Source organism: Myotis brandtii, unplaced genomic scaffold (assembly GCF_000412655.1).
Source record: "Myotis brandtii unplaced genomic scaffold, ASM41265v1 scaffold363, whole genome shotgun sequence".
Taxonomy (NCBI): Eukaryota; Metazoa; Chordata; class Mammalia; order Chiroptera; family Vespertilionidae; genus Myotis; species Myotis brandtii.
The window spans coordinates 1578175-1604922 of NW_005363938.1; the positions used below are offsets into that span (position 1 = coordinate 1578175).

At 38.2% G+C, this 26748-nt stretch overlaps 1 protein-coding gene across 1 annotated transcript in view; it reads right to left on the bottom strand.

Moving 5' to 3' along the window:
* Nucleotides 1-16120, bottom strand: part of PDXDC1 (pyridoxal-dependent decarboxylase domain containing 1) — a 37200-nt gene extending 21080 nt beyond the window's left edge. The window contains exons 1-7 of the mRNA XM_014544403.1: nt 16047-16120; nt 14993-15055; nt 12668-12748; nt 9565-9711; nt 8193-8382; nt 5430-5498; nt 4810-4888 (exon numbers count right to left, since the gene is read on the bottom strand). Coding sequence (XP_014399889.1) covers nt 4810-4888; nt 5430-5498; nt 8193-8382; nt 9565-9711; nt 12668-12748; nt 14993-15055; nt 16047-16096 — 679 coding nt within the window. The 5' untranslated portion in view covers nt 16097-16120. The remainder of the gene's footprint in view (nt 1-4809; nt 4889-5429; nt 5499-8192; nt 8383-9564; nt 9712-12667; nt 12749-14992; nt 15056-16046) is intronic.
* Nucleotides 16121-26748: the final 10628 nt, after the last annotated feature.

Genomic DNA, 26748 nt, shown 5'->3' on the forward strand with positions numbered 1-26748 from the left:
TTGGGTCACAACATGAGGAACTATATTTAAAGGGCCAGAAGGTTGAGAACTACTGGGATAGAGTGTCAGCCTGCAGACTGAAGGATCCAGGGTTCCATTCCGGTCAAAGGCACATGCCGGGGTTGCGGGCTCGATCCCCAGTAGGGGGCGTGCAGAAGGCAGCCAATCAATGATTCTCATCATTGATGTCTCTATCTCTCTATACCTCTCCCTTCCTCTGTGAAATCAATAAAAATATTTATTTTTTTTTAAAAGATCTTCTTTGTGGATTGGCTTAAAATCAACTTTTGCAAACTGATGATTCAAGTTTTGAAGAGTGTGTATTCTCCATTATATGTATCTATAAAAAAGCTTGTAAATTGTTATTTAAATCCCCTCTATACTTATTTTCTATGTATTTGTTGTTTCATGAGAAATATATTGAAGTCTCCTACCAAGATTGTGAGCTTGTCAATTTATACTTGTATTCTATCCATTTTTCCTTTAGTCTGCCTTTATATAGTTGTTATGTTCATAAGCGTTCATCACTGTTATCCCTTAAATCATATGAATTACAATTACTATGAAGTCTATTTTATCTCACACTAACACTGCTTAAGTACTTTTGTTCTGTCAGCATTTGCCCCAGAGAGTCTGTTCTACCCTAACTTTTTCTTTAAATCTTTATTGTTCAGATTATTACAGATGTTCCTCTTTTTTCCCCCCATAGCTCCCCTCCACCCAGTTCCCACCCTACCCCAGGCCTTCACTCCTCCACTGTCCTCGTCCATAGGTGTAAGCTCTTTGTCCAATCTCTTCGCGCACCCCCCACAACCCCTTCCTCCCGAGAATTGTCCTCCGCTCCCTTTCCCTGCCCCTGATTCTATTACATTCACCAGTTTGTTCTGTTCATCAGATTTTTTATTCTACCCTAACTTTTTGTTACTTTCTGGGTTATTTTATATTTAGGTGTATCCTTTTATGAAAAAAATACATAGACGAATTTGAGATGTTTTCAACCCAATTTGGAGGTTCTTTGTTTTAATATAGAACAAGTATTTTGAAGTCAGTTTGAACATATTACACACTTTATTTAACCCATCCCCTTGGTAATTTGTTTACACTATAGCTTTTGCTGGGCAGATCCCCCTTCTCAGAGCATAAGTAAAATACAGAGTCAAGTATTCTCCCAACTAGCTTAAATTTCCAGTTAGCAGAATCCCACCTACTAAGATTTCAAACCCTCACCAATTGCCTCAACACACACACACAAGTGATGCAAGTGGTTCTTGTGCAGGGTTTATGCTAGGAAAAGGGCTGAAAACTGTTTTCCCTACATACAGGACTGTCTCAATTAAAAAAAATCTTGACATATTTGTTTAGTTGAAACAAGAACAAAGGCCAATGCATGGCCTGTGTCCCATGACCCATCAAAACATAAAGCACAGTGCTATGTTTTAGTGCAGGGGTCCTCAAACTACGGCCCGCGGGCCACATGCAAATACAAATATTGTATTTGTTCCCGTTTTGTTTTTTTACTTCAAAATAAGATATGTGCAGTGTGCATAGGAATTTGTTCATAGTTTTTTTTCAATTATAGTCCAGCCCTCCAACGGTCTGAGGGACAGTGAACTGGCCCCCCGTTTAAAAAGTTTGAGGACCGCCCTAACCGGTTTGGCTCAGTGGATAGAGCGTTGGCCTGCGGACTGAAAGGTCCCAGGTTCGATTCCAGTCAAGGGCATGTACCTTGGTTGCGGGCACATCCCCAGTAGGAGGTGTGCAGGAGGCAGTTGATCGATGTTTCTAACTCTCTATCCCTCTCCCTTCCTCTCTGTAAAAAATCAATAAAGTATATTTAAAAAAAAAAAAAGTTTGAGGACCCCTGTTTTAGTGACTTGACCACATTCAGATTCTCTTTTCAAGTTTTCCGGCAGTGTCTGCTGGCTCACCCCTGCAATGTGTATTCTGGCGACAGCAGTGTAATCACACTGGTAAGTCACTCAGACATGTGTCAACTGTAGCCTCCCCCAACTATCAAATGATTGAATATGGGCGGGTTTGTTTCTTTTTAAAGATATGACATGCTTAATCAGGCAGGAAGTGGTGGTTTTCCTACTAACAATAAGGTAGATATGCGTTTTTCTGTTTATTATTATTTTTTTAAAAAAAATACATTTTATTGATTTTTTAACAGAGAGGAAGGGAGAGGGATAGAGAGTTAGAAACATCGATGAGAGAGAAACATCGATCAGCTGCCTCCTGCACACCTCCTACTGGGGATATGCCCGCAACCAAGGTACATGCCCTTGACTGGAATCGAACCTGGGACCCTTCAGTCCACAGGCCGACGCTCTATCCACTGAGCCAAACCGGTTAGGGCTTATTATTATTTTTTAAATACAGTTGGCCGTCTGTGTCTGCACCCACAGATTCAATCAACCGTGACTTTAAAATATTCGGAAAAAAAATCCCAGAGAGTTCCAAAAAGCAAAACTTGAATCTGCCACACACTAAGCACTGTGCTGAATGCACAAAATGAAGTGATATGGAGGCATATCCTGCTGCTGCCTGTATGTTATATGACTTTATACAGGGACTTGAGCACCTGTGGATTTTGGTGTCCAAGGGAAGCGGGGGTCCTTTAACCTATCCCCTGTAGTCAAGGGGCAACTCTAATTAGCTTTACTGATTGAAGTATAACTTGCATGCAATAAAATCCATTCATTTAAGTGTACGGTTCAATGAATTTTGCCAAATGTATCCAGTGTGTAACCACCAACACAATCAAGGTAGAGAATATTTCCATCACCCCAAAGCTCCTTCCACGCCCCCTCACTCTTGAGGTGTCACTCTTTTCTCCGCTCCCCCCTGGCCACAGTCCTGATCTGTTTTCTGTCACTGTACTTTTGTCCTCTTTTTAGAATTTCGTATCAATCATATGCTATGTAACTTCTGTCTGGCCTTTTGCAGTTAGCATGCTTTTGAAATTCATCCCTGTTGTGTATATTAGTACTATTCCTACATACTGCTTAGCAGCCCACAAGATGGATACAACTTGTTATCCATTCACGAGGTAAAGGACACCTGGATTGTTTCCAGTTATGAGTATTGCATACAATTCTTTGTGTGGACATATGTGTTCTTTTCTCTTTGAAAAAAATACCTACAAATGGGACTAATGGGTCATATGCTAATTTTATGTTTAACCTTTTGAGGAACTGTCAAACTGTTTTCCAGAGGAGCTGTAACATTATTTGCTCCCTACCAGCCGTGTATGAGTTCCGGGTACTTTGTATTCTCACCAGCATTTGGCACTGTATTTTTTTTTTTCTTTCTCTCCATTCTAGCAAATATGTAATAGTAGCTCATTGTGGTTTTAATTTGCATTTCACTAATAACTAATGATGTTAAGCATCTTTTAAGTGATTACACATTCATATATTTTCTTTGGTGAAGTGTCTATTCAAATCTCTTGTTCATTTAAAAAATATTATTTGTCTCCCCAATACTAAATGGTAAAACTTCTTTATGTATTTTGATAAAGTCCTTGGTCAAAAAAAATGTTTTGCAAATATTTCTCCCAAGTCTGTAACTTGCCTTTCATTTTCTTAACAGGTAGGGTATCTTGAGCAGCATAAGCCTTTAATCTGTGAAAAAGTCCAATTTATGGTTCATGCCTTTTGTGTCCTAAGATATCTTTGCCTAATACAAGATCACAAAGATCTTCTATATTTTCCTCAAGAAGTTTTAGTGTTGTGGCTCATATGTCTAGGTCTAGGAACCATTTATAATTAATTTTTGTATACAGAGTGAGGTAAGGATTGAGGTTCAATCTTTTCTCCACATGGATATCCAATTGTTCCAAAACCACTGGTGGAAAAGACTATCCTTTCTCCCTTGAATAACCTTGGCATCTTTATAAAAACAATCAAGTGATCATATACATGTGAGTCTATTCTCTTCAATTAATCACTCTCTCTTTATTAGGGGTAGCTTTATAGTAAGTCTAAAAGTCAGATAGGGTAAGTCTTCCAATTTTGTTCTTTTCAAAATTATTTTGGCTATTCTTAGATCCCTTGTATGTTCATATAAATTTTAGAATCAGCTTATCAATTTCAATAAGATTCACCAATTTCTACAAACTGTGCTGAGACTTTGATATGGATTAAGCTGAATCTATAGATTAATTTGGTGAGATGTAACTTAATAATGTTGAGTCTTCCAATCATGCACATGACATATAATTCCATTCATTTGTTCCAATGGCTTTTCTTTGATTTCCTTACAACTTTCTACCTGTACAATCATGCCATTTGCAAGTAAAGACATTTGATTCTTCTTTTCAATCTCTATGTTATTTAATTATTTTTCTTACCTATTAGATTGTCTAGAACAGCGGTCGCCAACCTTTAGGACCTCATGGACCACCAGTGGTCCATGGACCACCGGTTGGCAACCACTGGTCTAGAACTTCAAGTACAATGTTAAACACAATACGGTAAGCAGAGCAGCTGCTGTCTACAAGATGCACATTTAAGTATGACATTTCAAAATTCAACTTAGGAAAGAAGCACATGAAGGAAGGAGTAAAGAAGTACTTAACACCTTAATGAAAAAGTATACACACAAAAATAGCTCCTATAACAAACCAACAATTAAAGGGAATTAAATGAGCCAAGTTTACTATTATAATTCTTACCACAATGCTCATACAGACTATCTTAAACATGTGGCACACAAACATTTCTTAAGACTTGGTCTTTTTTAGGCTAAGTACTTAGCCTCTCTCTTCTATTTTCAAAATGTAAGATTCACGTTCATGCTACCTACCAGCATTTGCAACAAGCAACAGGGGCAGTTTTCCTCGTTCAATATCATCTTTAATCAGTTTTTCCAGGAGGGCAACATCCTGGGATTAAAAGATAAATCATAAAAACATGAGGCAACCAGCCTAAAAGTTATTCAGTGAGAAATTACAACTTCCAAAAGAAGTACCTGACTCTCAAAATTAATCAATTTTTGACAATTTTGCTAGTTTCTCTAATCATAGATGTGAAAATCAAATACTTTTCCTGAAGACTAAAAAAATCAGTTAAATGTTATTAAAGTTAAAAATTGCATATATATATAGCCAACATTTTCTAGTTTTAAACATGTGTTTATAGAAAATGTTCTCTCAACCCCCCAAAACAATAAAAAATGTATCTCTAATATTATCTCTAATGCATCTGAATTAATGTATAGAAAATCAAACTATCTTGAAAAAAGAAATGCAGAAACCCAAAACCTATCCCTTTTGCTCTGGCTTCAGTATGCAATGGGAAGATCAAAGCAATAAATGAATAAGCTAAAAATTATCTGGAGGCCAGCAAACAAAACCTCAGTTAAAAGAAAGACACAGTTTCAAAACACAATTCCATATTATTTTACAAACCAAAAGGAGAACTCACCATTTGATGCTGGGATCCAAACATAGTGTTACAGGGCACACGAGATAAGCAGGGGAAGGGTAAGCCAAGCTGTAAGAAGAAACATACAGCTTTAAGAAAACTCTTTATCACCATTCACTTATGCCCTCAAAGGATTGTAACTCCACCCAGCCTGTGTCGCTCAGTGGTTGAGCATCGGCCTACGAACTGGGAGGTCATGGTTCGATTCTTGATCAAGGCACATTCCCAGGCTGTGAACTCAATCCCCAATGGGGGACATGCAGGAGGCAGCCTATCAATGATTTTCTCTTATCATTAATGTTACTATCTTTCTCTTCCTTTCCCTTTCTTTCTGAAATCAATAAAAATATATATTAAAAAAAAAAGATTGTGGCTCCAAGACAAGTCATAATTATTCTTTTTAAACAATCTCTGTCCTTAGGAACTCTTATTATAAATAGATGTTAAAGTACATCTAGAAAGTTAAGCCAAAAAAAGGGTGAATTTCCAGGAGTTGAGATGTCTTATAAGAGGCCAGAGACAATGTAAAATTTTCTAAATTCTATATACCAAAAAACAAAACACTTACAAACTGGAAACAATTGAACCCTGAGCATTTGGGGGCATAATTTTAGGGTCCTTCCTCCAAACATTAGTAGCACCAGTTAAAGGCATTCAAAGAATACTTTATTTATGGATCCATCCACTCCTAAAAATCAATAAACACGGACTTGCAGAGAAATGAAGTTAGTGTTATAAAGATAGCAATTGTCACTTTTAGCTTCCAAATCCTTTTTTCCCACCTAGCTTCCAAATCCTTGAGGAGTTTATAGTTTTAGAAATTTTTAAACAGTTGCAGTCTATTGTTCTATATAACTAAACTTGGTAGAATTTAAAGACCAAAAATTTGCCCTAGCCAGTTTGGTCCAGTGGATAGAGGGTCAGCCTAGGGACCAAAGGGTCCCTGGTTCCAGTCAAGGGCACGTACCTCAGGTGCAGGCTCCTTCTCGGCCCGGACCCTGGTCAGGGCACGTGCAGGAGGCAACCAATCGATATGTTTCTCTCACATCGATGTTTCTCTCTGTCTTTCCCTCTCTCTTCTACTCTCTCTAAAAAGATCAATGGAAAAATATCCTCGGGTGAGGATTAACAATAAATAAATAAATAAATAATAATAATAATAATAAAAAATGAAGACCAAAAATTTAACAAGCACTTTATCCACACTCATTCCCCTTAAAGCAGTGGTTCTCAACCTTCCTAATGCCGTGACCCTTTAATACAGTTCCTCATGTTGTGGTGACCCCCAACCATAAAATTATTTTCGTTACTACTTCATAACTGTAATTTTGCTACTGTTATGAATCGTAATGTAAATATCTGATATGCAGGATGTATTTAGGCGACCCCTGTGAAAGGGTCGTTCGACCCCCAAAGGGGTCGCGACCCACAGGTTGAGAACCGCTGCCTTAAAGGATTTATCTTTTAAATTATGAAAATGAAACCCAAATAAAACACACAATAAAAATAAAGAGAGAGAAATTAAAAGTGAAAATGCCCCATATAAAGTACCAATCTCCAGTTAACAGGTTAGAATGTAACCTTCCAGACATTTTCTAGATACAGTTATATAGTTTTCTAGTTATAAAAACACTCATATAAGCATGTAAACACTTTTTAGAACATGAACACATTAATACTGCTCTGCCACTGCCTTCCTCACTTAACAGAATACTGTCACACATCTTTTGAAGATAGGACTGCTGTCCCAAGACAGCCTCAGGTCCATAAGAGCCTGGCCTACAGTAGTACTCAATAAGCAAATTATTTCATGTTTCTATAGGGATATTACAAAACTCCCCATTTTTTTTACACCCTCAAGAAGAGGACATGATTTCTTGCCACTAGTGACCACAGCTCTAAATCAACTAAGTCCTTGAATTTCCTCCATCTATCTCCCCAGGGCTCCTTCACCTTAAAAAAGACAAACCCTCCAATCCTAAGGGTTTTGCCTTAAAACATTTTTGGCCAAGAGATTTCATTTCTTTTCTCAAGGTAGCCCCCTAATTGGACTACGTGCACTATGAACTTTAAGAATGGTAATAATGCCCTTTGATCTAGTAATTCTAGATCGACTCTGAAAGTCTATCTGAGAAATATATCCCTAAATATAGACAAAGCTTTATGCACAAAGATGTCCATAATAGCACTATGCACAATAGCACTGGTCACAGAAATGGTCATAGAAAGCAAAAGAATGCAAACACTCTAATTGTCCAAAAAGGAAGCAGTCAGTTAAAATACTACTATACACTCACTACTATATATTATGAAGACATTAAAAATAAGCTTTACTTGTCCTAGCTAGTTTGGCTCAGTGGACAGAGTGTCAGCCTAAGGACTTAAGAGTCCTGGGTTTGATTCCAATCAAGGGCACATGCCTGGGTTGCAGGCTCGATCCCCAGTAGGAGGCATGCAGGAGGCAACCAATCAGTGATTCTCCCCCATCATTGATGTTTCTATCTCTCTCTCCCTCTCCCTTCTTCTCTGAAATCAATAAAAAAATATTTTTTAAAAAAGCTTTACTTTAAAGAATTACATATCTAAATTCATTAATATACAATTATATGTTTTCTTATAATGACAAAACAAGCATATAAAAAACCCATCTTTCTTTTCATTTGAAAAGAATAGCAGCTAAAGAAATGCGTGTACATACTTTTAAAAGTTCCAGGACAGAACGAAACATCTAATCTTTAAAATGTCCACCTTACGCCACATTACCTGATTACAAAGATACTGGCCCAGGCCAGGCCTAGCAGCAGCACTAAGATATACGACAGGTTTCTTGTTATATAACACATTGAACCCATCCACCACAAAGTCTTCATAACGAGAATGAATGGCAAGTCTACAGATCTTTGCAAGTCCTTCTCTTTCATCTTCATGGAAATAAGCACAGCCATTTTCATACCTGTTAAGAGACACCCATATATTAATATGTTCTTATCTCTGGTTAACTCTGATTTTATATCCCAGTTTTGTAATCAAGGAAGTAATTATTTTCTCAGCCTAGAAACTGTCACCTAGATCAGTTAAGGAGATAGGAATCACCCTAATTTTAGATGGCTGACAACTCCTTACAGTTGGAGGTTATAAGGAACAGAGGCAATGACCCTTCATCCAGCCCCAACTCCATAAAAAGCAGCAACAATGAAAATCAGTAGAGAACAGGAAGTTCCTCAAATATAAAAAGGCTGAACATCATGGTTTTGGCTTATTCTACAAGGAGGCTAGCACTGGGTAATGCAGGCATGGTTCCTGTAAGAGTTTTAGCTCTAAAACATCCAAAGTAAATAAATTGTCAAAAACACTGGTCAGGCTAACTTTTGCTTTCACTATTATCTACCTGGGACCTTTCATTCTTCTTAATCTCCTAGAGAGGAAGGGAGAGAGACTTTCAATTATAGGTATATTTTTATTATAATGGAAAAAAATTTCTTCTTTGCAATATAGTTAAGCAAACTTATACTCAAGCCAGGCCAACCTCTTTCCCAACATCTGAAAGTGAGTCTCCCAAGTTAAATGTTTCAATGTTAGGCAAACATTCCTTTTCCATAAAAGTAATAACATAAAAATACTACTGGTCCAATGTCTTCTGCGGAATCCGTAACTTGCTATAATTCCTTAATAAGACCATCATTATCACAGTATAAAGCAAATTTCAATTTCGTAACACACACTCATCTTCCTTATGACAGCATTTCCTTTCTACTAAAGCACAGGCTACTTTGATTAAAAATATTTTAATATGTTTCACTGCTCTACCTTCTATTGACATGTGTCAATTAGCAATTCTAAAAATAAGGAGCTGCTGACATTATCCAACATGCATGTGCTTATGTTCTGAGCTGTTTACATGTATTAACTCATTAGCTCATTTAATCCTCACAACAATGCCATAAAATAGATATTAATACTATCCCCATTTAGTAAATGAGGAAACTGAGGCATGAAGAGGTTAAGCAACCCTTCTAAGAGGAAGGGAAAGAGGCATATTTGAACCTGGGTATTATAGCTCCAGACAAGATCTGTCACAATCTATACCCAACTCATTAATATCTTATCGGAAACAAAAGACTCATAATGTCTTTACCTGAAAATTCTGCACAGCCATAAGGTAGTGTCTGAAAGTATCCTAGTTGTAAGTTTTCTCAGCCTCTCTTTGTCCAGAGTTGAAATATAAGCTCCCAGACTATGCCCCAAAAGAGCTATATGACCTTGTTCTCCAATATTCTGGATTCTGTTAATCAAAATTCATTAGATTAAAAAAAGGCTTAGTAAAAATATTAAGAAATAAAACTTTGAGACAGTATTCCACAGAAATTTCTTTTCTTTTTAAAACCTCATCCGAGGGTATACATACATTTTTTAGAATATATTTTTTAAATTGATTTCAGAGAGGAAGGGAGAGAGAGAGAGAAACATCAATGATGAGAGAGAATCACTGATCAGTTGCCTCTTGCTCACCCTACACCGGGGATCAAGCCCGTAACCTAGGATGTGCCCTGACCAGAATCGAACCGTGACCTCCTGGGTCATAAGTTGACGTTCAAACACTGAGCCACGTCGGTTGGGCAATATATATATAATTTTTTAAAAAAATATATATTTTATTGATTTTTTACAGAGAGGAAGGGGAAGGGATAGAGAGTTAGAAACATCGATGAGAGAGAAACATCGATCAGCTGCTTCCTGCACACCCCCCACTGGGGATGTGCCCACAACCAAGGTATATGCCCTTGACCGGAATCGAACCCGGGACCCTTCAGTCCGCAGGCCGACGCTCTATCCACTGAGCTAAACCGGTTAGGGCTATACAATTTTTAATCCTCACCCAAGGATGGATGGATGGATATATATATGTATGTATATGTGTGTGTATGTGTGTGTATATATATGTGTGTGGGTGTGTGTGTGTGTATGTATATAATTGATTTTTAGAGAGAGGAAGAGGGAGAGGGAAGGGGGGAAGAGAGAGAGAGAGAGATAGGTAGACAGAAACATTGATGTGAGAGAAAAACATCGATTGGTTGCCTCCCAGATTAAAACCACAACCTAGGTATATGCCCTGACTGGAAATCGAACCAGCAACCTTTTGGTATGGGATGATGCTCCAACCAACTGAGCCACCCCACAAGGGCCCACAGAAATTTCTGTCAGACTGAAAATTCACTTAATGCCCTAGAAGGCACAAATTCAGATAAATTTAGAAAATTTAACGCCTATAAGATATTGACAGTCTGGGGGAAAAATATTTTAAAAACTAATTCCTAGGAGATAAATATCCTTCTTTTTATTGAATATCTACTAAATATACAAATTGTTTGTGAATAATTTTCTCCTAAAAATTTTTTTTAGGGAGAGGGATAGAGAGCTAGAAACATCGATGAGAGAGAAACATCGATCAGCTGCCTCCTGCACACCCCCCACTGGGGATGTGCCCACAACCAAGGTACATGCCCTTGACCGGAATCGAACCTGGGACCTCTCAGTCCGCAGGCCGACGCTCTATCCACTCAGCCAAACCGGTCAGGGCCTAAAATTTTTTTTTAACTAAGTACCAGTCATAAGAACTATGGAGGGTAGAGCTAAATGTGCAGAAAACAATTTTTTAAACAATCATTACATGAAGATCAATTCCCCTCATTAGCTATTCATAACAATAATTTAGCAAATTCAAGGGGAACTAGGTATTGTTTTATATATAATTTAAATGGATGGACTAATTTCCCTTATAAAAAATAAGTCAATTTTTAAAAAGTCAAAAAAATCAAACAGGATACTGGGCAAAAGATACAGTTGATAGAAAAGGAAATATAAACAGGTTTTAAAACATGCAAAAAGATACTTAACCTGGTTAATAAGAGAAATGCAAATTAAAATTATGCTGAAATATCATTTCTCACCTATCAGACTGGCAACAACCCTTAAACCTAACACTCTTACAGGCAAAGGTGTGGGGAAAGAGGTACTCTCACACAGTGCTGGTGGGACCATAAACTGGCACAGGTTCCATGGAAGGAAATTTGGCAATATCTATTAAAATTAGAAATACACAAGCTATCTTGCCCAGGGATCCCACTTTAGAACTTTAATCTCCAGAAATATTTGCTTCTCTAAGAAATGATACAGGTACAAAGTTATTGGCTGCAGCAATGTTTGTAAAAGTAAACCACAAAAAGGAGATTAGTTAAATAGAATATGGTTCATCCATTCAAAGTAAAACCAAACAGCTTTTTTTAAAAAAAATATATTTTTATTGATTTCAGAGAGGAAGGGAGAGGGAGAGAGAGACAGAAACATCATGATGAGAATCATTGATTGGCTGCCTCCTATACGACCCCTACTGGGGATTGAGCCCACAACCCAGCATGTGCCCTTGACTGGAATCGAACCCAGGACCCTTCAGTCTGCAGGTCAATGCTCTATCCCCTGAGCCAAACCAGCTAGGGCCCAAACATCTCTTAAAGGAGAAAACTCCTTGTGTATTGATATGCAATGAACTCTAAGACATAAATTTAAAAAGCAAGGTACAAAACAATGTGCACAGTATTTGTGTAATGGAGGGGGTGAGTAAGGACATTTTGCTTGTGTATACACACACATAAAATATCTCTGAGAAATACAACATTGTCTGTCTCTAAGGAGGAGAACAATACAGAGAGGCTGAGGTAAGAAGGAAAACTGCCTTTGTGTACTCTTTTATCTTTGAAATTTGAACCAGAAAAAAAGCATTACTTATTCCAAAAAAATAATTTTAAAAGAATTAAAGATAAAATGAAACTGAATAGCTAAACAGATGAAAATAAAAATAAAGCAAATGGATGATTCACGGCAATGGTCTCCCACCAATCAATTCAGCTGCAGCAATTCTTAGCAAGCACAAGTGCAGGAGCAGAAGCCATGAGAAGTAGGAAAGTGCACAGCAATTGTTCTTTGGTCCTTTTGCCAGCCCCTCGCAAAGATATGATACCATAAAAACTGTAGAATTTAGGTTTAGTAAATGCCTTCCTTTTACAAAATATATTATGCAAAATATGTAAATTTCTCTCTGAAAAGAAAAAAATGAACATCCTCTTGATATCAGATGAATGAAACATAGCTTATCGTTTCAGCAATTTGCAAGAATGCAATCACTTTCAAAATCAAGAACACATAATACTGTCAAAGAGAAGCTGCCAGCCGTTCTCCATTACCGGGCACTCTGGGGCTCCTCATCTTCATCTCCGTGCATCAGATTCTGAACTAACTGGAGGATGCTCCCCATATCTTGTCCACTGCAGAATAAATAAAGACTTGATGGACAGGTGGAAATAGCACGTATCCCCCACCACTCTCTATTCTTTCATCCAAATAGCTTTGGTAAGTTTTTTTTGAGTAAGAATGTGTTTGAGATACAGTATACATCTTTTAAAAACAAGCCTCAAATTATTAACTGGAATTTTGAATACAATCTTACTTGTGATTAATTAAATCTTCTACTTAAATCTGAGATTGAAATTTTTAAATTTCACCAATATTGCTTAAGAAATATTTCTCTACCTGTTCATTTGAATCCTGGAGAATAAGCATGTCATAAGAGCCAAAATAGTCCTTATAAGATGCTAAAGGTCACAGAAGCAGCAAGAATACTCCAATGTCACTGGTATATCTAGTTTCCCTCCATGTAGACACCTTGTCTGCTTATTCTAACAGACTTAAACATGTAATGCAAGCATCATTTTTACCACTTCTTCTCCAAACTGGGAAACTGGAGATCTGCTTAGAGTATACTAGTAAACAGATTTACTTCTATTCAACATAAGTTACTAAGTGCTCATCACATGAGGTGGTGAAAACTTCTGGGAAGAATGTGAATGACTAAAGTAGTTAGCAATGTCAAATTGAACACATGTAATGTGAAAATATTATTGCTCCATTAACAAGAGTATGACTAATAAAAAGTTCTCTCTTCTGAAAAAGCAGCACTGTCAGAACAATGCCCCAATACCCATCCTCCCCAAGGTGCTGAGGTTCACAGCAGAGGGGCCCTGGTCCTTGGACACAGTGTAGAAATTTCCTACCGTTGTCCCAATAATGTAAAATAAAATTAATCATATACTTAAAAGTTATGACTTAAATTTATATTACAAATGATATGCTATGCTATGTGCCTAGCCACAGGACTTGAGCAAGCTATTGAAACTCCCTAAGTCCTTACATTAAGAAATTGTGAGGATGCAATCAGACAGTGTATGTAAAGCATTTAAGGCTATGCCTGGCATAGTGCTATCTCAGATGTTGGCTATTAGCACTAAGTGTGAATATGCCTGACCAGTAGCCTTAATGCCCTCCCATTCTGAGAATTACAGATACTCTTGGTGGTATCTCTTCTGGGAAAACTGTGGAATCAGTAGAACCCTTTAATTCCCTTCAGGAAATTTAATTCCCTGAGGAGATTTATAGGACTTGGTTTCTGTTCTGACCTGTAGAAGACGCTGCATGCACACTGAGAGGGCTTCAAATCAGCACCATTCAAGCCCAGCACAAGTAGCTCAGTGGTTGAGCGCTGACCCACGAAATAAGAGATCACCAGTTCAATTCTTCGTCAGGGCACATGCCCAGGTTACAGGCTCAATCCCCAGTAGGGGGTGTGCAGGAGCCAGCCGATCCATGATTCTCTCTCATCACTGATGTTTCTATCTCTCTCTTCCTCTGCCTTCCTCTCTGAACTCAACAACAACAACAAAAAACAACAACAAGAAATTCAGCACCATTCAAGCTACAAGTAGGAGTGCCTATTTTAATACTGGTATCTGGGTGTGTTAGATGTGACATTGGCACATTGTGGTCCTTCCCTTCCTCCTCACTTCTCTTTTGCAACCTTATACATATTTATATTCAGGTCAAAGGACAATTTAAGGGAGTTGTAATGTTTACCTATGTGCAGTTTCCTGGTCATAAAAAAAAAGTTTGTATGAAGGAACCTTGGCTGAAATTTTAATTACAAACTGAGTACTAACATTCTGTGAAAATTTTAGTTAGGTAGCTACTTATTTTTCTGACATTTTCCCTGCTAGCTCAAACCATAAATACTAGACAAATTTGTTTTCATTGTAAAAAAAATAAATCGTTCTGTCAATAAATGGTTAAAGTTGACATTTTCCTTTCATTTTACTGTATTATAAAAATAATAAATCTTACCAAATTAAAATATCTCACACAATAATGCTCAGTGTACCATGCAGATTACAGGTTTCAAAGATAAACTAAGTATGATATTCAACTCATAATTATAAATTTGTGCATTGCTTTTGATTCATGATATTGTGTTAAATTCTGAATGGGAAAGGGGAAGAAGCAGGCAGGCTTGGCATTATCACAACCAGACAACGGCATTTCAGTTTTCTACTTACATTGCTTATAACTCTAAATTTGCTTTTTACTCAATAACACTAAAATTGTAAATCAATGATGGCAAAATCTTTGTTTAAAGAAAATGTATACCCAAACTAAAGGTACTTATCTTTATTTTCACCTACCTGCCTTGGAGTGGCCCTGGAATATCCCCTGATAGTTTTTTTCCATTTTCCTCCTCTGTTCTTCTAATTTAAAGGAAAATAAAAAATTATTCACTTTATCATATCAAATTTTTACCATTTGAGCATGCAAGCATGTGATAATCCTATATAATAAAAGCCTAATATGTTAAGTATCCGGTCAACTGTTCAACCAATCAAAGTATAATATGCTAATGACATGTTAAGGCCGCTCAACCACTCGCTATGACATGCACTGACCATCTGGGGGCACACAGTCGACCGGTCGACCAGTCGCTATGATGTGCACTGACCACCAGAGGGCAGATGCTCTGACCGGTAGGTTAGCTTGCTGCTGGGGTCCAGCAGATCGGGACTAAGCGAGACAGGCCGGACACGCCCTGGAGCCCTCCTGTGGTTCCTCCCTGGCTGGCCAACCTCCCGTGTCCTTCCCTGGCCCCAATCGTGCACCGGTGGGGTCCCTCAGCCTGGCCTGCACCCTCTCACAATCCAGGACCCCTTGGGGGATGTAGGAGAGCCAGTTTCAGCCTGATCCCACAGGCCAGGCCAAGGGATCCCACTGGTGCACAAATTTGTGCACCAGGCCTCTATATTATCTATAATTTCTTAGTAACTGATGTAGAATTTAAAACACATTTATCATATCTCTCCCTCCCTGTTCATCCTTTGCCCCAGCCCCCAATTTGGGGTATAATTTGAGTTTCAGGAAAAGAACATGAAACCCATTTCTTGGTTAGTTGATGCCTTATATGACCTTAATTTACAGTAAGAAATATTTATAGTTTCAAATCAATATATTGAGTAAATTAAACTCTTAATAGGCAGACTTGAAAATTATAAGTCCTGCCCCTCAATTTCAAAATCCTTTAATTACAAAGCATCTTCTACCCAAAACAAATACCAAGTTCAAAGTCAGCAGAAGCTAAGCGTGACATTCTGAAACCCAGAGGTGTTTATAACAGCAGGAAACCAGTACCACCCGTTTCATAACAGACTGAACATGTTTAACAAGGTCACTTCTGTTCCACAGGCTCACCTCTGACTGTCCTCTAGCATCTTCATAGCCTCCTTCAAGTTTTTTCCCATTTCAGCTAATGCAGGATCTGCTATCTAGGAAACAAAATTTTTTTTCCCAATATATTTTATTGATTTTTTACAGAGAGGAAGGGAGAGAGATAGAGAGTTAGAAACATCGATGAGAGAGAAACATCGATCAGCTGCCTCCTGCACATCTCCTACTGGGGATGTGCCCGCAACCCAGGTACATGCCCTTGACCGGAATCGAACCTGGGACCCTTCAGTCCGCAGGCCGACGCTCTATCCACTGAGCCAAACCGGTTTCGGCAAGGAAACAAAATTTTTAAAGGTTCAACTTTGATAATCCCTATCACTTCTACAACACAATTCACCCAGAAAAACAAAACACATGAATTTATTATAAAGTACACGCTGGATTTAAAAATGCCAACAGTAAAGCCGGCTGGCACAGCCCAGCCCACGTGGCTCAGTGTTTGTGTCGACCTGTGAACCAGGAGGTCACGGTTTCAATTCCTAGTCAGGGCACATGCCCGGGTTGCAGGCTCCGATCCCCAGTGTGGGCGTTAACCAACTGTGTCTCTCCCCCATCGATGTTTCTCTCTCTCTCCCCCTCCCTTCTACTCCCTCTAAAAATCCATGGAAAATACCCCCAGATAAGGATTAAAAACAAAAAAGTCCACCAGTTCCTCTCCCCAGGGAAAGCCACTTTAAGTTTGATATTTATCTTTCCAAATTTTTACTTACTTATATGCACCTCTGCAACTTGCTTTTTAAAAAAACTTTATAGTGAATATGGTTTCACATCAGTATGTCTATTTCATTTTTCTTAGTGCTGACACCTTATTCCATTCTATGGATGTACCATCATTTAACCAGTCCTGAATTAATAGACCCTTGGGTTAGTCCAGTTTTTCACTCTTAGAAGGTTCAGAAAACTGTATAGTATGCTATTTATTTTACTGTTGCAGTAGGCTGAGAAATGGCCCCTCAAACGTTATTTACACCTAATCCCTGGAACTTATAAATGTTACCCTTTATGGCAAAACTTCGAAGATATGATTAGGTTAAGGCTCTTGAGATGTCAAGATTACCCTGAATTATCCAGGTGGGCCCTAAATGCAATCACATGTACCCATATAAGAGAGAAGTAGAGGGTGACTAAACACACACACACACACACACACACACACACACACAAAAGCTATGTAAGGATGGAGCAGAGGGAGATACGAAGATGCTTGCCTCAACACTGGAGTGATGGGGCCACAAACCAAGGAAGGAGCGCTGGCAGGCAACATAAACTGGAACAAGAAAAGAAGGAACTCTCCCCTAGAGCCTCTGAGGGAGTGCGGCAGCCCTGCCAATACCTTGATTCAGCCCAGTGACGCAGACTTCAAATTCGGGGCTCCAGAAGTGTGACAGAACCATTTCTATTACTCTAAGCCACCCGGTTTGTGCTAATTTGTTACAGCAGCCACAGGAAACTGAGACACTCATAAATCTCTAAGTTCTCTATAAACTAGAAGCTCACACAAGCTGGTAAGAATGACTGCCTCCGGAGAAGAGAACTGAAAGATGGGCCTAGAAGTCAGAGGGTGGCTTTTCAGTCCACACCCTTTTGTTCCTTTTGGATTTTAGTACCAAGTGTACATCTATCTCCCATCAAAAAAAATAAAAATAAAACAAAATTTTAAAAATTTGTGCAGAAGTAAAACAAACACATCCTTTTTTTTCCCTTCTTAATCTCCATAGCATCTTTATTGCCTTGAATCTCTATATAGTGTCAGCTGGTTATAAATCCTTATAGAAGCTGTCTTGTTCTGCTCTAAGTCTTGAGGTGAATTTATCTTTTCTCATATTGCCTATGGTCCTTAGTAGTATCTTATTCGGAGGAGGTGTGCAATAAGTTGAATTTGGTTTTACATTACCTCCTCACTGTGTGCCCTATTGCTGCACCTCCTGTGAGAACAGGAAGGGATTGCAGCTTCAATTCTCCCATCCGAGTCTCTCTCTATAGCACACACACTCATTCAGTGGACTGGCTTACAATTAAATTGTTCTTTCTACTCTCATTTAGGAATTGAAGTGGGGAGGAGGAAAGAAAGAGGGAAAACATTTATAGTTAAATTTTGGAGTGAATTCCATGTGAACATGATTTGCCTCCAATGCTGTAAACACTCATGTGCTTGTTGTATTAACTGGATATCCAAAATATAAAATGTTATCTAGTTGCAGAAAAATATTAGGTTCTAAGTCAAGAAGTACTCCAAGAAAAATATATATTTACTAGTTGGTTCCTTAAAACGAAAAGCCATGCCTCCATAAGCTTCGGGGGAGGGCAGCCACTACTTTCTTATTTCTAGTTCTTATCCACAGTACCTGTTACAGTGCCAGACAATGTATACAAGAGGTTGATAAAGCATGCTTGAAAGCTGAGAATTTTTTTAAGTGATTGTAGAACAAAGTGTGACAACAAAAATTACATTTACTTTCACACGAATAGGGATAAAAATAACTCAAACTCTGAATTAAGACAATACTGTTTAATAAAAGCTAAGTTTATTTTTTAAAAAAAGGAAAGGAAGGGTTAAGGGTAGCTAGACTGTAGCATCAGAAAGCAGATCTAGGGTCCACTGAAAAGGGACACAAGGGAACTATTCAGGGAGATGGAAATGTTCCCTGTCTTCACTATCCTGGTGGTTATATCACTGTATACATCTGATGAAATGCAAACTGTATAATTAAAGTAGGTATTTTTTATTGCATATAAATTGTCCCTCCGTTTTTTTTAATCTCTATTGATTTTAAAGAAAGAGAGGAAGAAGTGAGGAAAGAGAGAAACATTGATTTGTTGTTCCAGTTATGCATTCATTAGTTGACTCTTTTTAAAATAAATTGTATTTATTCGCTTAAGAGAGAGAGAGAAGGAGAGAGAAGGAGGAGGGAAAGGGAGAGGGAAAGGGAGAAAGAGAAAGAGAGAGAGAGAGGGGGAAAGAGAGAGAGAGAGAGAGAGAGAGAGAGAAAGAGAGAGAGACATCAATTTGTTCCACCCATCATGCATTCACTGGTTGATTCTTTGTATGTGCCCTGACTGGGGATCGAACCTGTAACATTGGCCTATTGGGGCGATGCTCCAACCAACTGAGCTACCCAGCCAGGGGTCTATCTCAATTTAAAAGGAGGGTATATTGATTTAAAATCAATTTAAAATAAATATTAAGTAAATAATAGTACAAGTGGTACACAGACATGACAAAATTCACAAAGATGGTATATAAATAACTGTATTTGAGAAATATAGAGCTAAACCTTTAAAGAAAAGCAGCTTCCAGAAAAAAAGAAAAAGGAAGTCTAAAATGTAATTTTAAAATATATAAATCGCAACATTCATCAATAACAGGAGTATATAATACTGTTGTTTAAATAAATTTTTTTCAGGAGAGGAATGTTCATAAGGGTGGGGCACGGGGTTCCAGGACTACTGACAGAAGAAAAACTAAAGCATGTGAGACTACCTACCAGCTGCTCATCTCAGACAGAAGACCTTGGTGTTACTAAATGCTAGTTTACAATGTATGCATTAGATGTATAAAAACATCACTACCTTTCTTCAACTGATCAAAGTGATCCAATAAAGCTACACATTTCTGTGTTTCTAACAACTTTCTAAACAAGGTTAATCCTGGATTCTGTTACTCATGCAACTCTCAACTCTCCAAAAATCCTATTATTTTCCTCCCAGATGAAAACATAAACCATGCCTACTATCTAGCACTAGTACCCCCAATATTATTCACCTCTGAGAAGCAACAAGAATACAGCAGCAGCTGCTCTAGGAACATAGCTGTTCCTCATGTGTCAAAGATGAGAGAAAACAACAGGAATTCTCTGGAAAGTTGATATAGTGCCTTACAAACCTGGCTACCTTACGGAGGCTCAATTTAAACATACTTTTGCCTGATTCAACAGAAAAGTATTTACTTAAGAACTGGGCACTTTTGTCCCTATCATTTAAGAACTGGATACTCTTTAAAAATCTTATTTTTAATTATCATGGACTCTATGCTTGAGTGTGTTTGTAAGAACGTGAAGACACTGTAATTACTGGCTCATTGAGCATCATAATATTCTTAGTTGAAAAAGATATGCAACTATTGCATAAGGTGCTAGTATCTAACCTTACAAATTCCTCAAAAAGAGAGGCAGAAAAGAATATGGGGAAAAATATACAACAGAAGTAAAAATCTAGTAGAGGTAAGGAGGCAGCAAAGTTAGTAACATTGCTCAAACCTGTCATAGAAGTATGTGGAAGGAAAAAAAAAAAGGCATTCAAATCACTCGCCTTAAAATACGTGCTGGGAATGCCAGGAATACATTTCAAAAAAATGTATTCCTAGAGACCTCTATTTCTGGAGAATCAATTCGCTTAGACATATCATGAGTAAATGCTTCCCAGTAACTACACAGATGGAAAAATACCACACATCAGGCAAGCTCTATTTTAAAACATTTATGAGCTTATCTGGAATCACACACTTATTCTGGAATAAAAACAAAATTGCTTAAAAAGAAGCATGCTCTAGTCCAGGGGTGGGCAAACTTTTTGACTCGAGGGCCACAATGGGTTCTTAAACTGGACCGGAGGGCCGGAACAAAAGCATGGATGGAATGTTTGTGTGAACTAATATAAATTCAAAGTAAACATCATTACATAAAAGGGTACGGTCTTTTTTTTTTTTAGTTTTATTCATTTCAAACGGGCCAGGTCCGGCCCGCGGGCTGTAGTTTGCCCACGGCTGCTCTAGTCACTGGAAAAAATAAGTCTTTCACTGAGATATGCCTCTTATAAGGGAGTTTTTCCTAGGACTTGTTGGGAGATCCAACCACAAAGATAAAGCTCATTGTCCTTACCAATATCATTATTTCCAAAATTGAATTAGAATTATGTAAGATTAATGTTGCTAGCTTTACCTTAAATATAGTAAGAAGAATTCTGAGGAAAGGAATCCATCAATTCTTGAAGCCTCTGTATATCTATAAAACTTCAGACTTTAAGGTTGAACTGTGTAAAACTGCCAATATTCAACTGTTTTTAATGCACAAAAAGAGCAATTTCATATGATTCCACCTAATATTATGTCCAGTCCAGAAAGTAATTCATGGTCAATAGGATCCTGAAAGGCTCACTGTAGCTAAAATTGTTTTTTAAATCCTCACCTGAGGATATGTTTTATTGATTTTAGAGACAGAAAAGTATAGATTGGTTGCTTTCTGTACGTGCCCCCACCAAAACCTAGGTATGTGCACTGACCAGGAATTGAACCAGCAACCTTATGGTGCACGGGACAACACTCCAACCAACCTGCCAGGGCTGTAGCTAAATATTTAATGTCACTGAGGTTCACTTTCAAAGTGAAGGTTTTATTATGCTGTTTCTGCTTTTCTGCATATAGGGGAAAAATTACATTAAAAAAGTTTGATCTTCCCTTGGTCATTTTAAACTCAAAATGCATTTTCTACTAAAATAAAATGTGGATAGAGCTCCAGGCTAGACCACAAGAACTATCTATCTTGCTGCTGTTAAATACTTAATATTTGCCACCAAGCAAAAAACTATTGCAATAATAACAGAAAATATATAAATAGATTAAATTAGAAATAACTGCAAGGCCCTTGAATATTGCTTGAAAAGAATGGACTTATTTAAGCTAGATAAATTTCTCCACTCACCAAGAGATATTTTTGGGATAAATTATATTTCTCAAAGGAATTTTTGGACATTTTCAAAGTGACTGGTGGTATCTTTTCTATACCTGATTTAACTTCAGAAGATGAAATGGCTTTCTTGTCCCTTAATTTACATTCTACTAGCAACAATGAGACAATCATGTTATAAAGTAAAAATCTGCATTACACTTACATTTTTTTAAATTTGGATTGATTTTGAGAGAGAGAGAAACATCAATGTGAGGGCAGAACATTGATCAACGTCTGCTGCATGCTCCCCACCTGGGATCAAGCTGGCAACGCGGGCATGTGCCCTGACCGCAAATCGAATCTGCAACCCTTCAGTGCATGGGACAATGCTCAACTTACTGAGTCACACTGGCCAGGGATATACTTACATTTTTAAAAAACTCTAGAAAAGTCATGATTCTGAATGAAATATTCTACCTAAAAAGTCTCTTCTACAAAATTTTCCCTGGTCACCTACTCAATGTTCTGCACCCCCCACATATACACAATTTGTTTCTTATTTTCTGTGGTATTTCTTTTACCCCTCCTTGCTGTCTAAGGATTTGTCTAAACATTTATACATAGATATACCCCTTATCAGAACATAACCTCCCGTAGAGATCATGTCTCCTTTACCCTGTGTCTTTCTCAGCACTCAGCACTGGGCTTTGACAGTTGGCTTTCAATAAAAGTCAGTCAGCCCGGCCAGTGTGGCTCAGTGGTTGAGTGTTGACTCATGCACCAAGAAGTCGCTGGTTTGGCTCCCAGTAAAGGCACATGCCCATCTTGTGGTCTATCCCCAGTAGGGGGTGTGCAGAAAGCAGCCAATCAATGCTATCTCTCTTCTTTCCCCTCTCTCTGAAAATCAATAAAAAGATATTTTATTGTGTGTTTTTTGTTAATCCTCACCTGAGGACAATTTTTCCCTCCATTGATTTTTCTACACACAGCTCCAGGGGAATGAACCTGCAACCCAGGTACATGCCCTTAACTGGGAATCAAACCCTGACCCTTCGGTCTGTGAATCGATGCTCTAACCACTGAGCCCACTGGCCAGGGTAATAAAAACATACTTTTAAAAAAGTAAAATAAAATTATAAGTCAAACCAGCCTTCTGCTTTAGGTGAAAACAGATGACATTGAGCTCAACTAACTCCTATCTATAATTACAATTCATAAGCCTAGATATGGGGGAATACACACGAGACTGGGGACCATTAATAGTTCTGCTATTGACTACCTCTGCTATTTTAAATAAATCAAGAATCACCTAACCCTAACCAGTTTGGCTCAGTGTATACAGCATCAACCTGCAGACTGAAGGGTCCCAGGTTCGATTCCGGTCAAGGGCATAAAACCCCAGTAGGGGTGTGCAGAAGACAGATGATAAATGATTCTCATCATTGTTGCTTCTATCTCTCTCTCCTCTCCCTTCCTCTCTGAAATCAATAAAAATATATTGAAATGGAAGCATGGAACAGTGTGTGGAATCTCGGAGAGAAGGCAGTGGGAGGGTGGGTGCGTGGGAGGTAATCAACCAAGGACCCTGTATGCATATATGCATGGCCCATGGACGCAGACAATGGGGTGGTGAAGTCTTGGGGTTGGGGGTGGCTGGAGGGGGTTAATCGGGGGAAAAAGGAGACATGTATAATACTTTCAACAATAAAGATAAAGAGTTATTCTTTAAAAAAAGATGCTTTAAAAAAAAAAAAGAATCCCTAAGGCCATAAATTTTTAGGATCAGAACTTTGTACCTACCAAGTTTTCTCTGACATCCAGCATTTGGTAATCATTTACCATCTTAACCACTATGCACCTGTATGCAAAACCCTCATGTTATGATGATACAGGAATCGGCTTTAAACAAACACTAAAATTACAGGCTATCATCTCCTCACAGAAGCCTCCATTCTAAGTAAGAGTGGAATCTAGAAAGGCATACCACAGAAACTGGTCATTTCAAGTTTGGCTATTAGGGGTTCTTTTTGTGAGCTTTAAAGTAAAAAGCAGGAACAGAAATTCTGGTAGTCCTTTTCAGTAATGATCAGGAATGCTCCACCCATGCTCCTACTACTCCTTATAAACTTATAGACAGTAAGGTGATAAATAATTTTCCAAAATCAGATCTAAAAGGGGGAAAGCATTTAGCTCAGGATGAGTACAAGAAATAAAAATGGGTTGGATTGTAATTAGTTAGGTCAGAAATGGGGTCCAAGTCCCCTCTTTTAGAGAAAAGAATTAGACATACAACAGATAAATTGGCCTCACTCTGCAACACTGTCCAACAAAACTTTCTATGGGGATGAAAAGTTCTATATCTGCACTGTTCAGTAGCCACATTGTAGCCAAAAAAACAAAAACAAAAAAAAACAAACCACACTGTGACTGTTGAGCACTTGAAATGTGGCTTGTGTGACTGAGAACAGAATTAATTTTATTTAATTTTAATTAACCTAAATTTAAATATTTAAAGCCAAATGTGCGACCAGTGGCTACCATACTGGACAGTGCAGGTCTAGGTTCTCTAAGTTAGTGTTTCTCAACCTGAGGCAATTCCTCCCACCCCGAGAAAACAACTGCTTCATCTGGACAGGCTTTTGGTGGTCACACGTGGGGAGGGGGAGGTTTGCTACTGGCATCTAGTGGGCAGAGGCCAGGCATGCAGCTAAACATTCTACAATGCACACAACAGCTCCCACAACAGAGAATGATCCAGCCCAAAATGTCAGCAGTGCTAGTTTGGAAAACTCTGCTCTAAGTTTACTCAAGGTTGGAATTAAAGTAAATGCAAAACAAACTGCAATACACCCTGTCTAAACATAATACCCAGGAAGAATGAGATTTTCCAAACAACAGAAAAAGGTCTGGGTGGTTCTACTAATTTAAAGCAGTAGGTTTTCACTAAAAAGTATATGTCGGTGTGTTGAATAACTTATTAAGAATTTCAGCATCAGAATAATTACTTCCTGTGGCATTTTAAAACTTGAATATTAACATAAGTAAGCACTGTGAGATTATGCTGTAGGGCCTTTCTTATCCATTAAGACATACAGTATTGGAGGGCTGAGGCTCCCACTCCTACTCTTCTAGTTTGAATACCTGGCCCCTTCAATTAACCTATCTGGTTTCTTGAGACATCATTAATTTCAGATACAAGAAGAAAACTGATACTATTGTGAAAAAACGACCAGAATATGTAATCGCAGGTCTGCACATCTACATATCACCTAAAAAAAGAAAAAAGAAAAAGCAAGAACACAATTATATTTGGACCAAGGAAATGCACTGAGTGATTCCACTAAATCAGGGGTCCTCAAACTTTTTAAACAGGGGGCCAGTTCACTGTCCCTCAGACCGTTGGAGGGCCGGACTATAGTTTAAAAATAAACTATGAACAAATTCTTAATGCCACTGCATATATCTTATTTTGAAGTAAAAAAACAAAACGGGAACAAATACAATATTTGTATTTGCATGTGGCCCGCGGGCCGTAGTTTGAGGACTCCTGCACTAAATGATTGCATACTACATTTTAAAGTGAGAGAGATTACTCGATATTTTAGAGGATGGGTATCAAATAACATTGTGGTGTCTGTAGGCAGTATAAATTATTCAAGGATCCGTTTAAATGAGATCATTCAGAACTGCTCAAATAGTTCTCAAATTTATAAAGTAGAATTTAGCTCGGAAAAGCCTATTCCTCGAAGAAACAGGAAGGGTAACAATTCAATGTTTTAAATTTAAACTATTTTTCAGAACACAAAATCCTGCTATTAATATTATATCAATGCTTTTTCTTTTCTGCCCACTCAGCACTAAGAGCAATTGTTCATTACATGTAAGGCCCTCTACTGCTTCATGAAATGTAAAAATAAGACACAATCTTAGTTCTGAAAAACTTACATTCAGAATTTTTCCACACTGGCCTAAGGCAGAAACTTCCAACCCACACATTCTGCATTCCTAAAAGATCACTGCAATTTGTGTGAATGCTCCAGCTTTAAGAACTTTGGAGTTTCAGTACCTCTTCAGCACTTCATTTGGAGAATTGAAGATCTTTTATCATCAATTAACATTTAGAGAGCAACCACTCTAATCTACCAATCAAATGTCAGAAAAGTAATAATTAAAGTAGGATGCCAACCCACTCTGGTTTGCAGATTTGCCTACAAAGAACTTTTCTTGGAGGAAAGATCACCCCAGTTCTTTAGGTTTTTAATTGATATGACAAAAGCCCACCCCATCTTCTCATGAAATTGGAAAGAAGACACTAGAGGGACATTTTGAGCATTATTTCTGTATTCAACTATTGGTGTTACACACATGATCTAGACCAGGATGCCCTCAACCTCAGCACCACTGACATTTTGAGCAGATAATTCTCTGGTCTAGGGGTTGTCCTGTGCAATGTAGGATGTTTAGCAACAGCCCTGGCCACCACCCACACAGTGCTAGCAGCTCCTCTCTACCCACTCCTTACCATAATAAAACAATGTCTCCAGACAACGCAGAGAGTTCCCTGGGAAACAAAACTGCCCCGGCTGAGAGCCACTGATCTAGACTACAACTCAAATTACCCAAAGGTGAGAACTGTGCTAATCAAAAGCCTGGAAAGACTTTATTCCTAGCCAGAAAAACATGTAACATTTGCCAGAAAGGCAGTGGAAGAAAAACATTACTTTTTATTTTCTTGATTGTATACTCCAAAATGTATGAGAAGCAGCCTAGGTGTGGGGTATACCACTGTGGGCACATGGAAGACATCAGGCTGAACTTGTACAACAATACTTCCTTCATCCGTCCAGAGGCAGGGTAACAAATCTACAGCAGCTGTAGGCATTGACAAACGATAACATCTGTTACTCCTGCCAGTTCAAAATTAAAAGAACGCCGTTCTAAAGCACTAGACTTGCTCCCGAATTCTACATGTGTGAAAAAACTGGGTCTGGACGAGCAGTCCG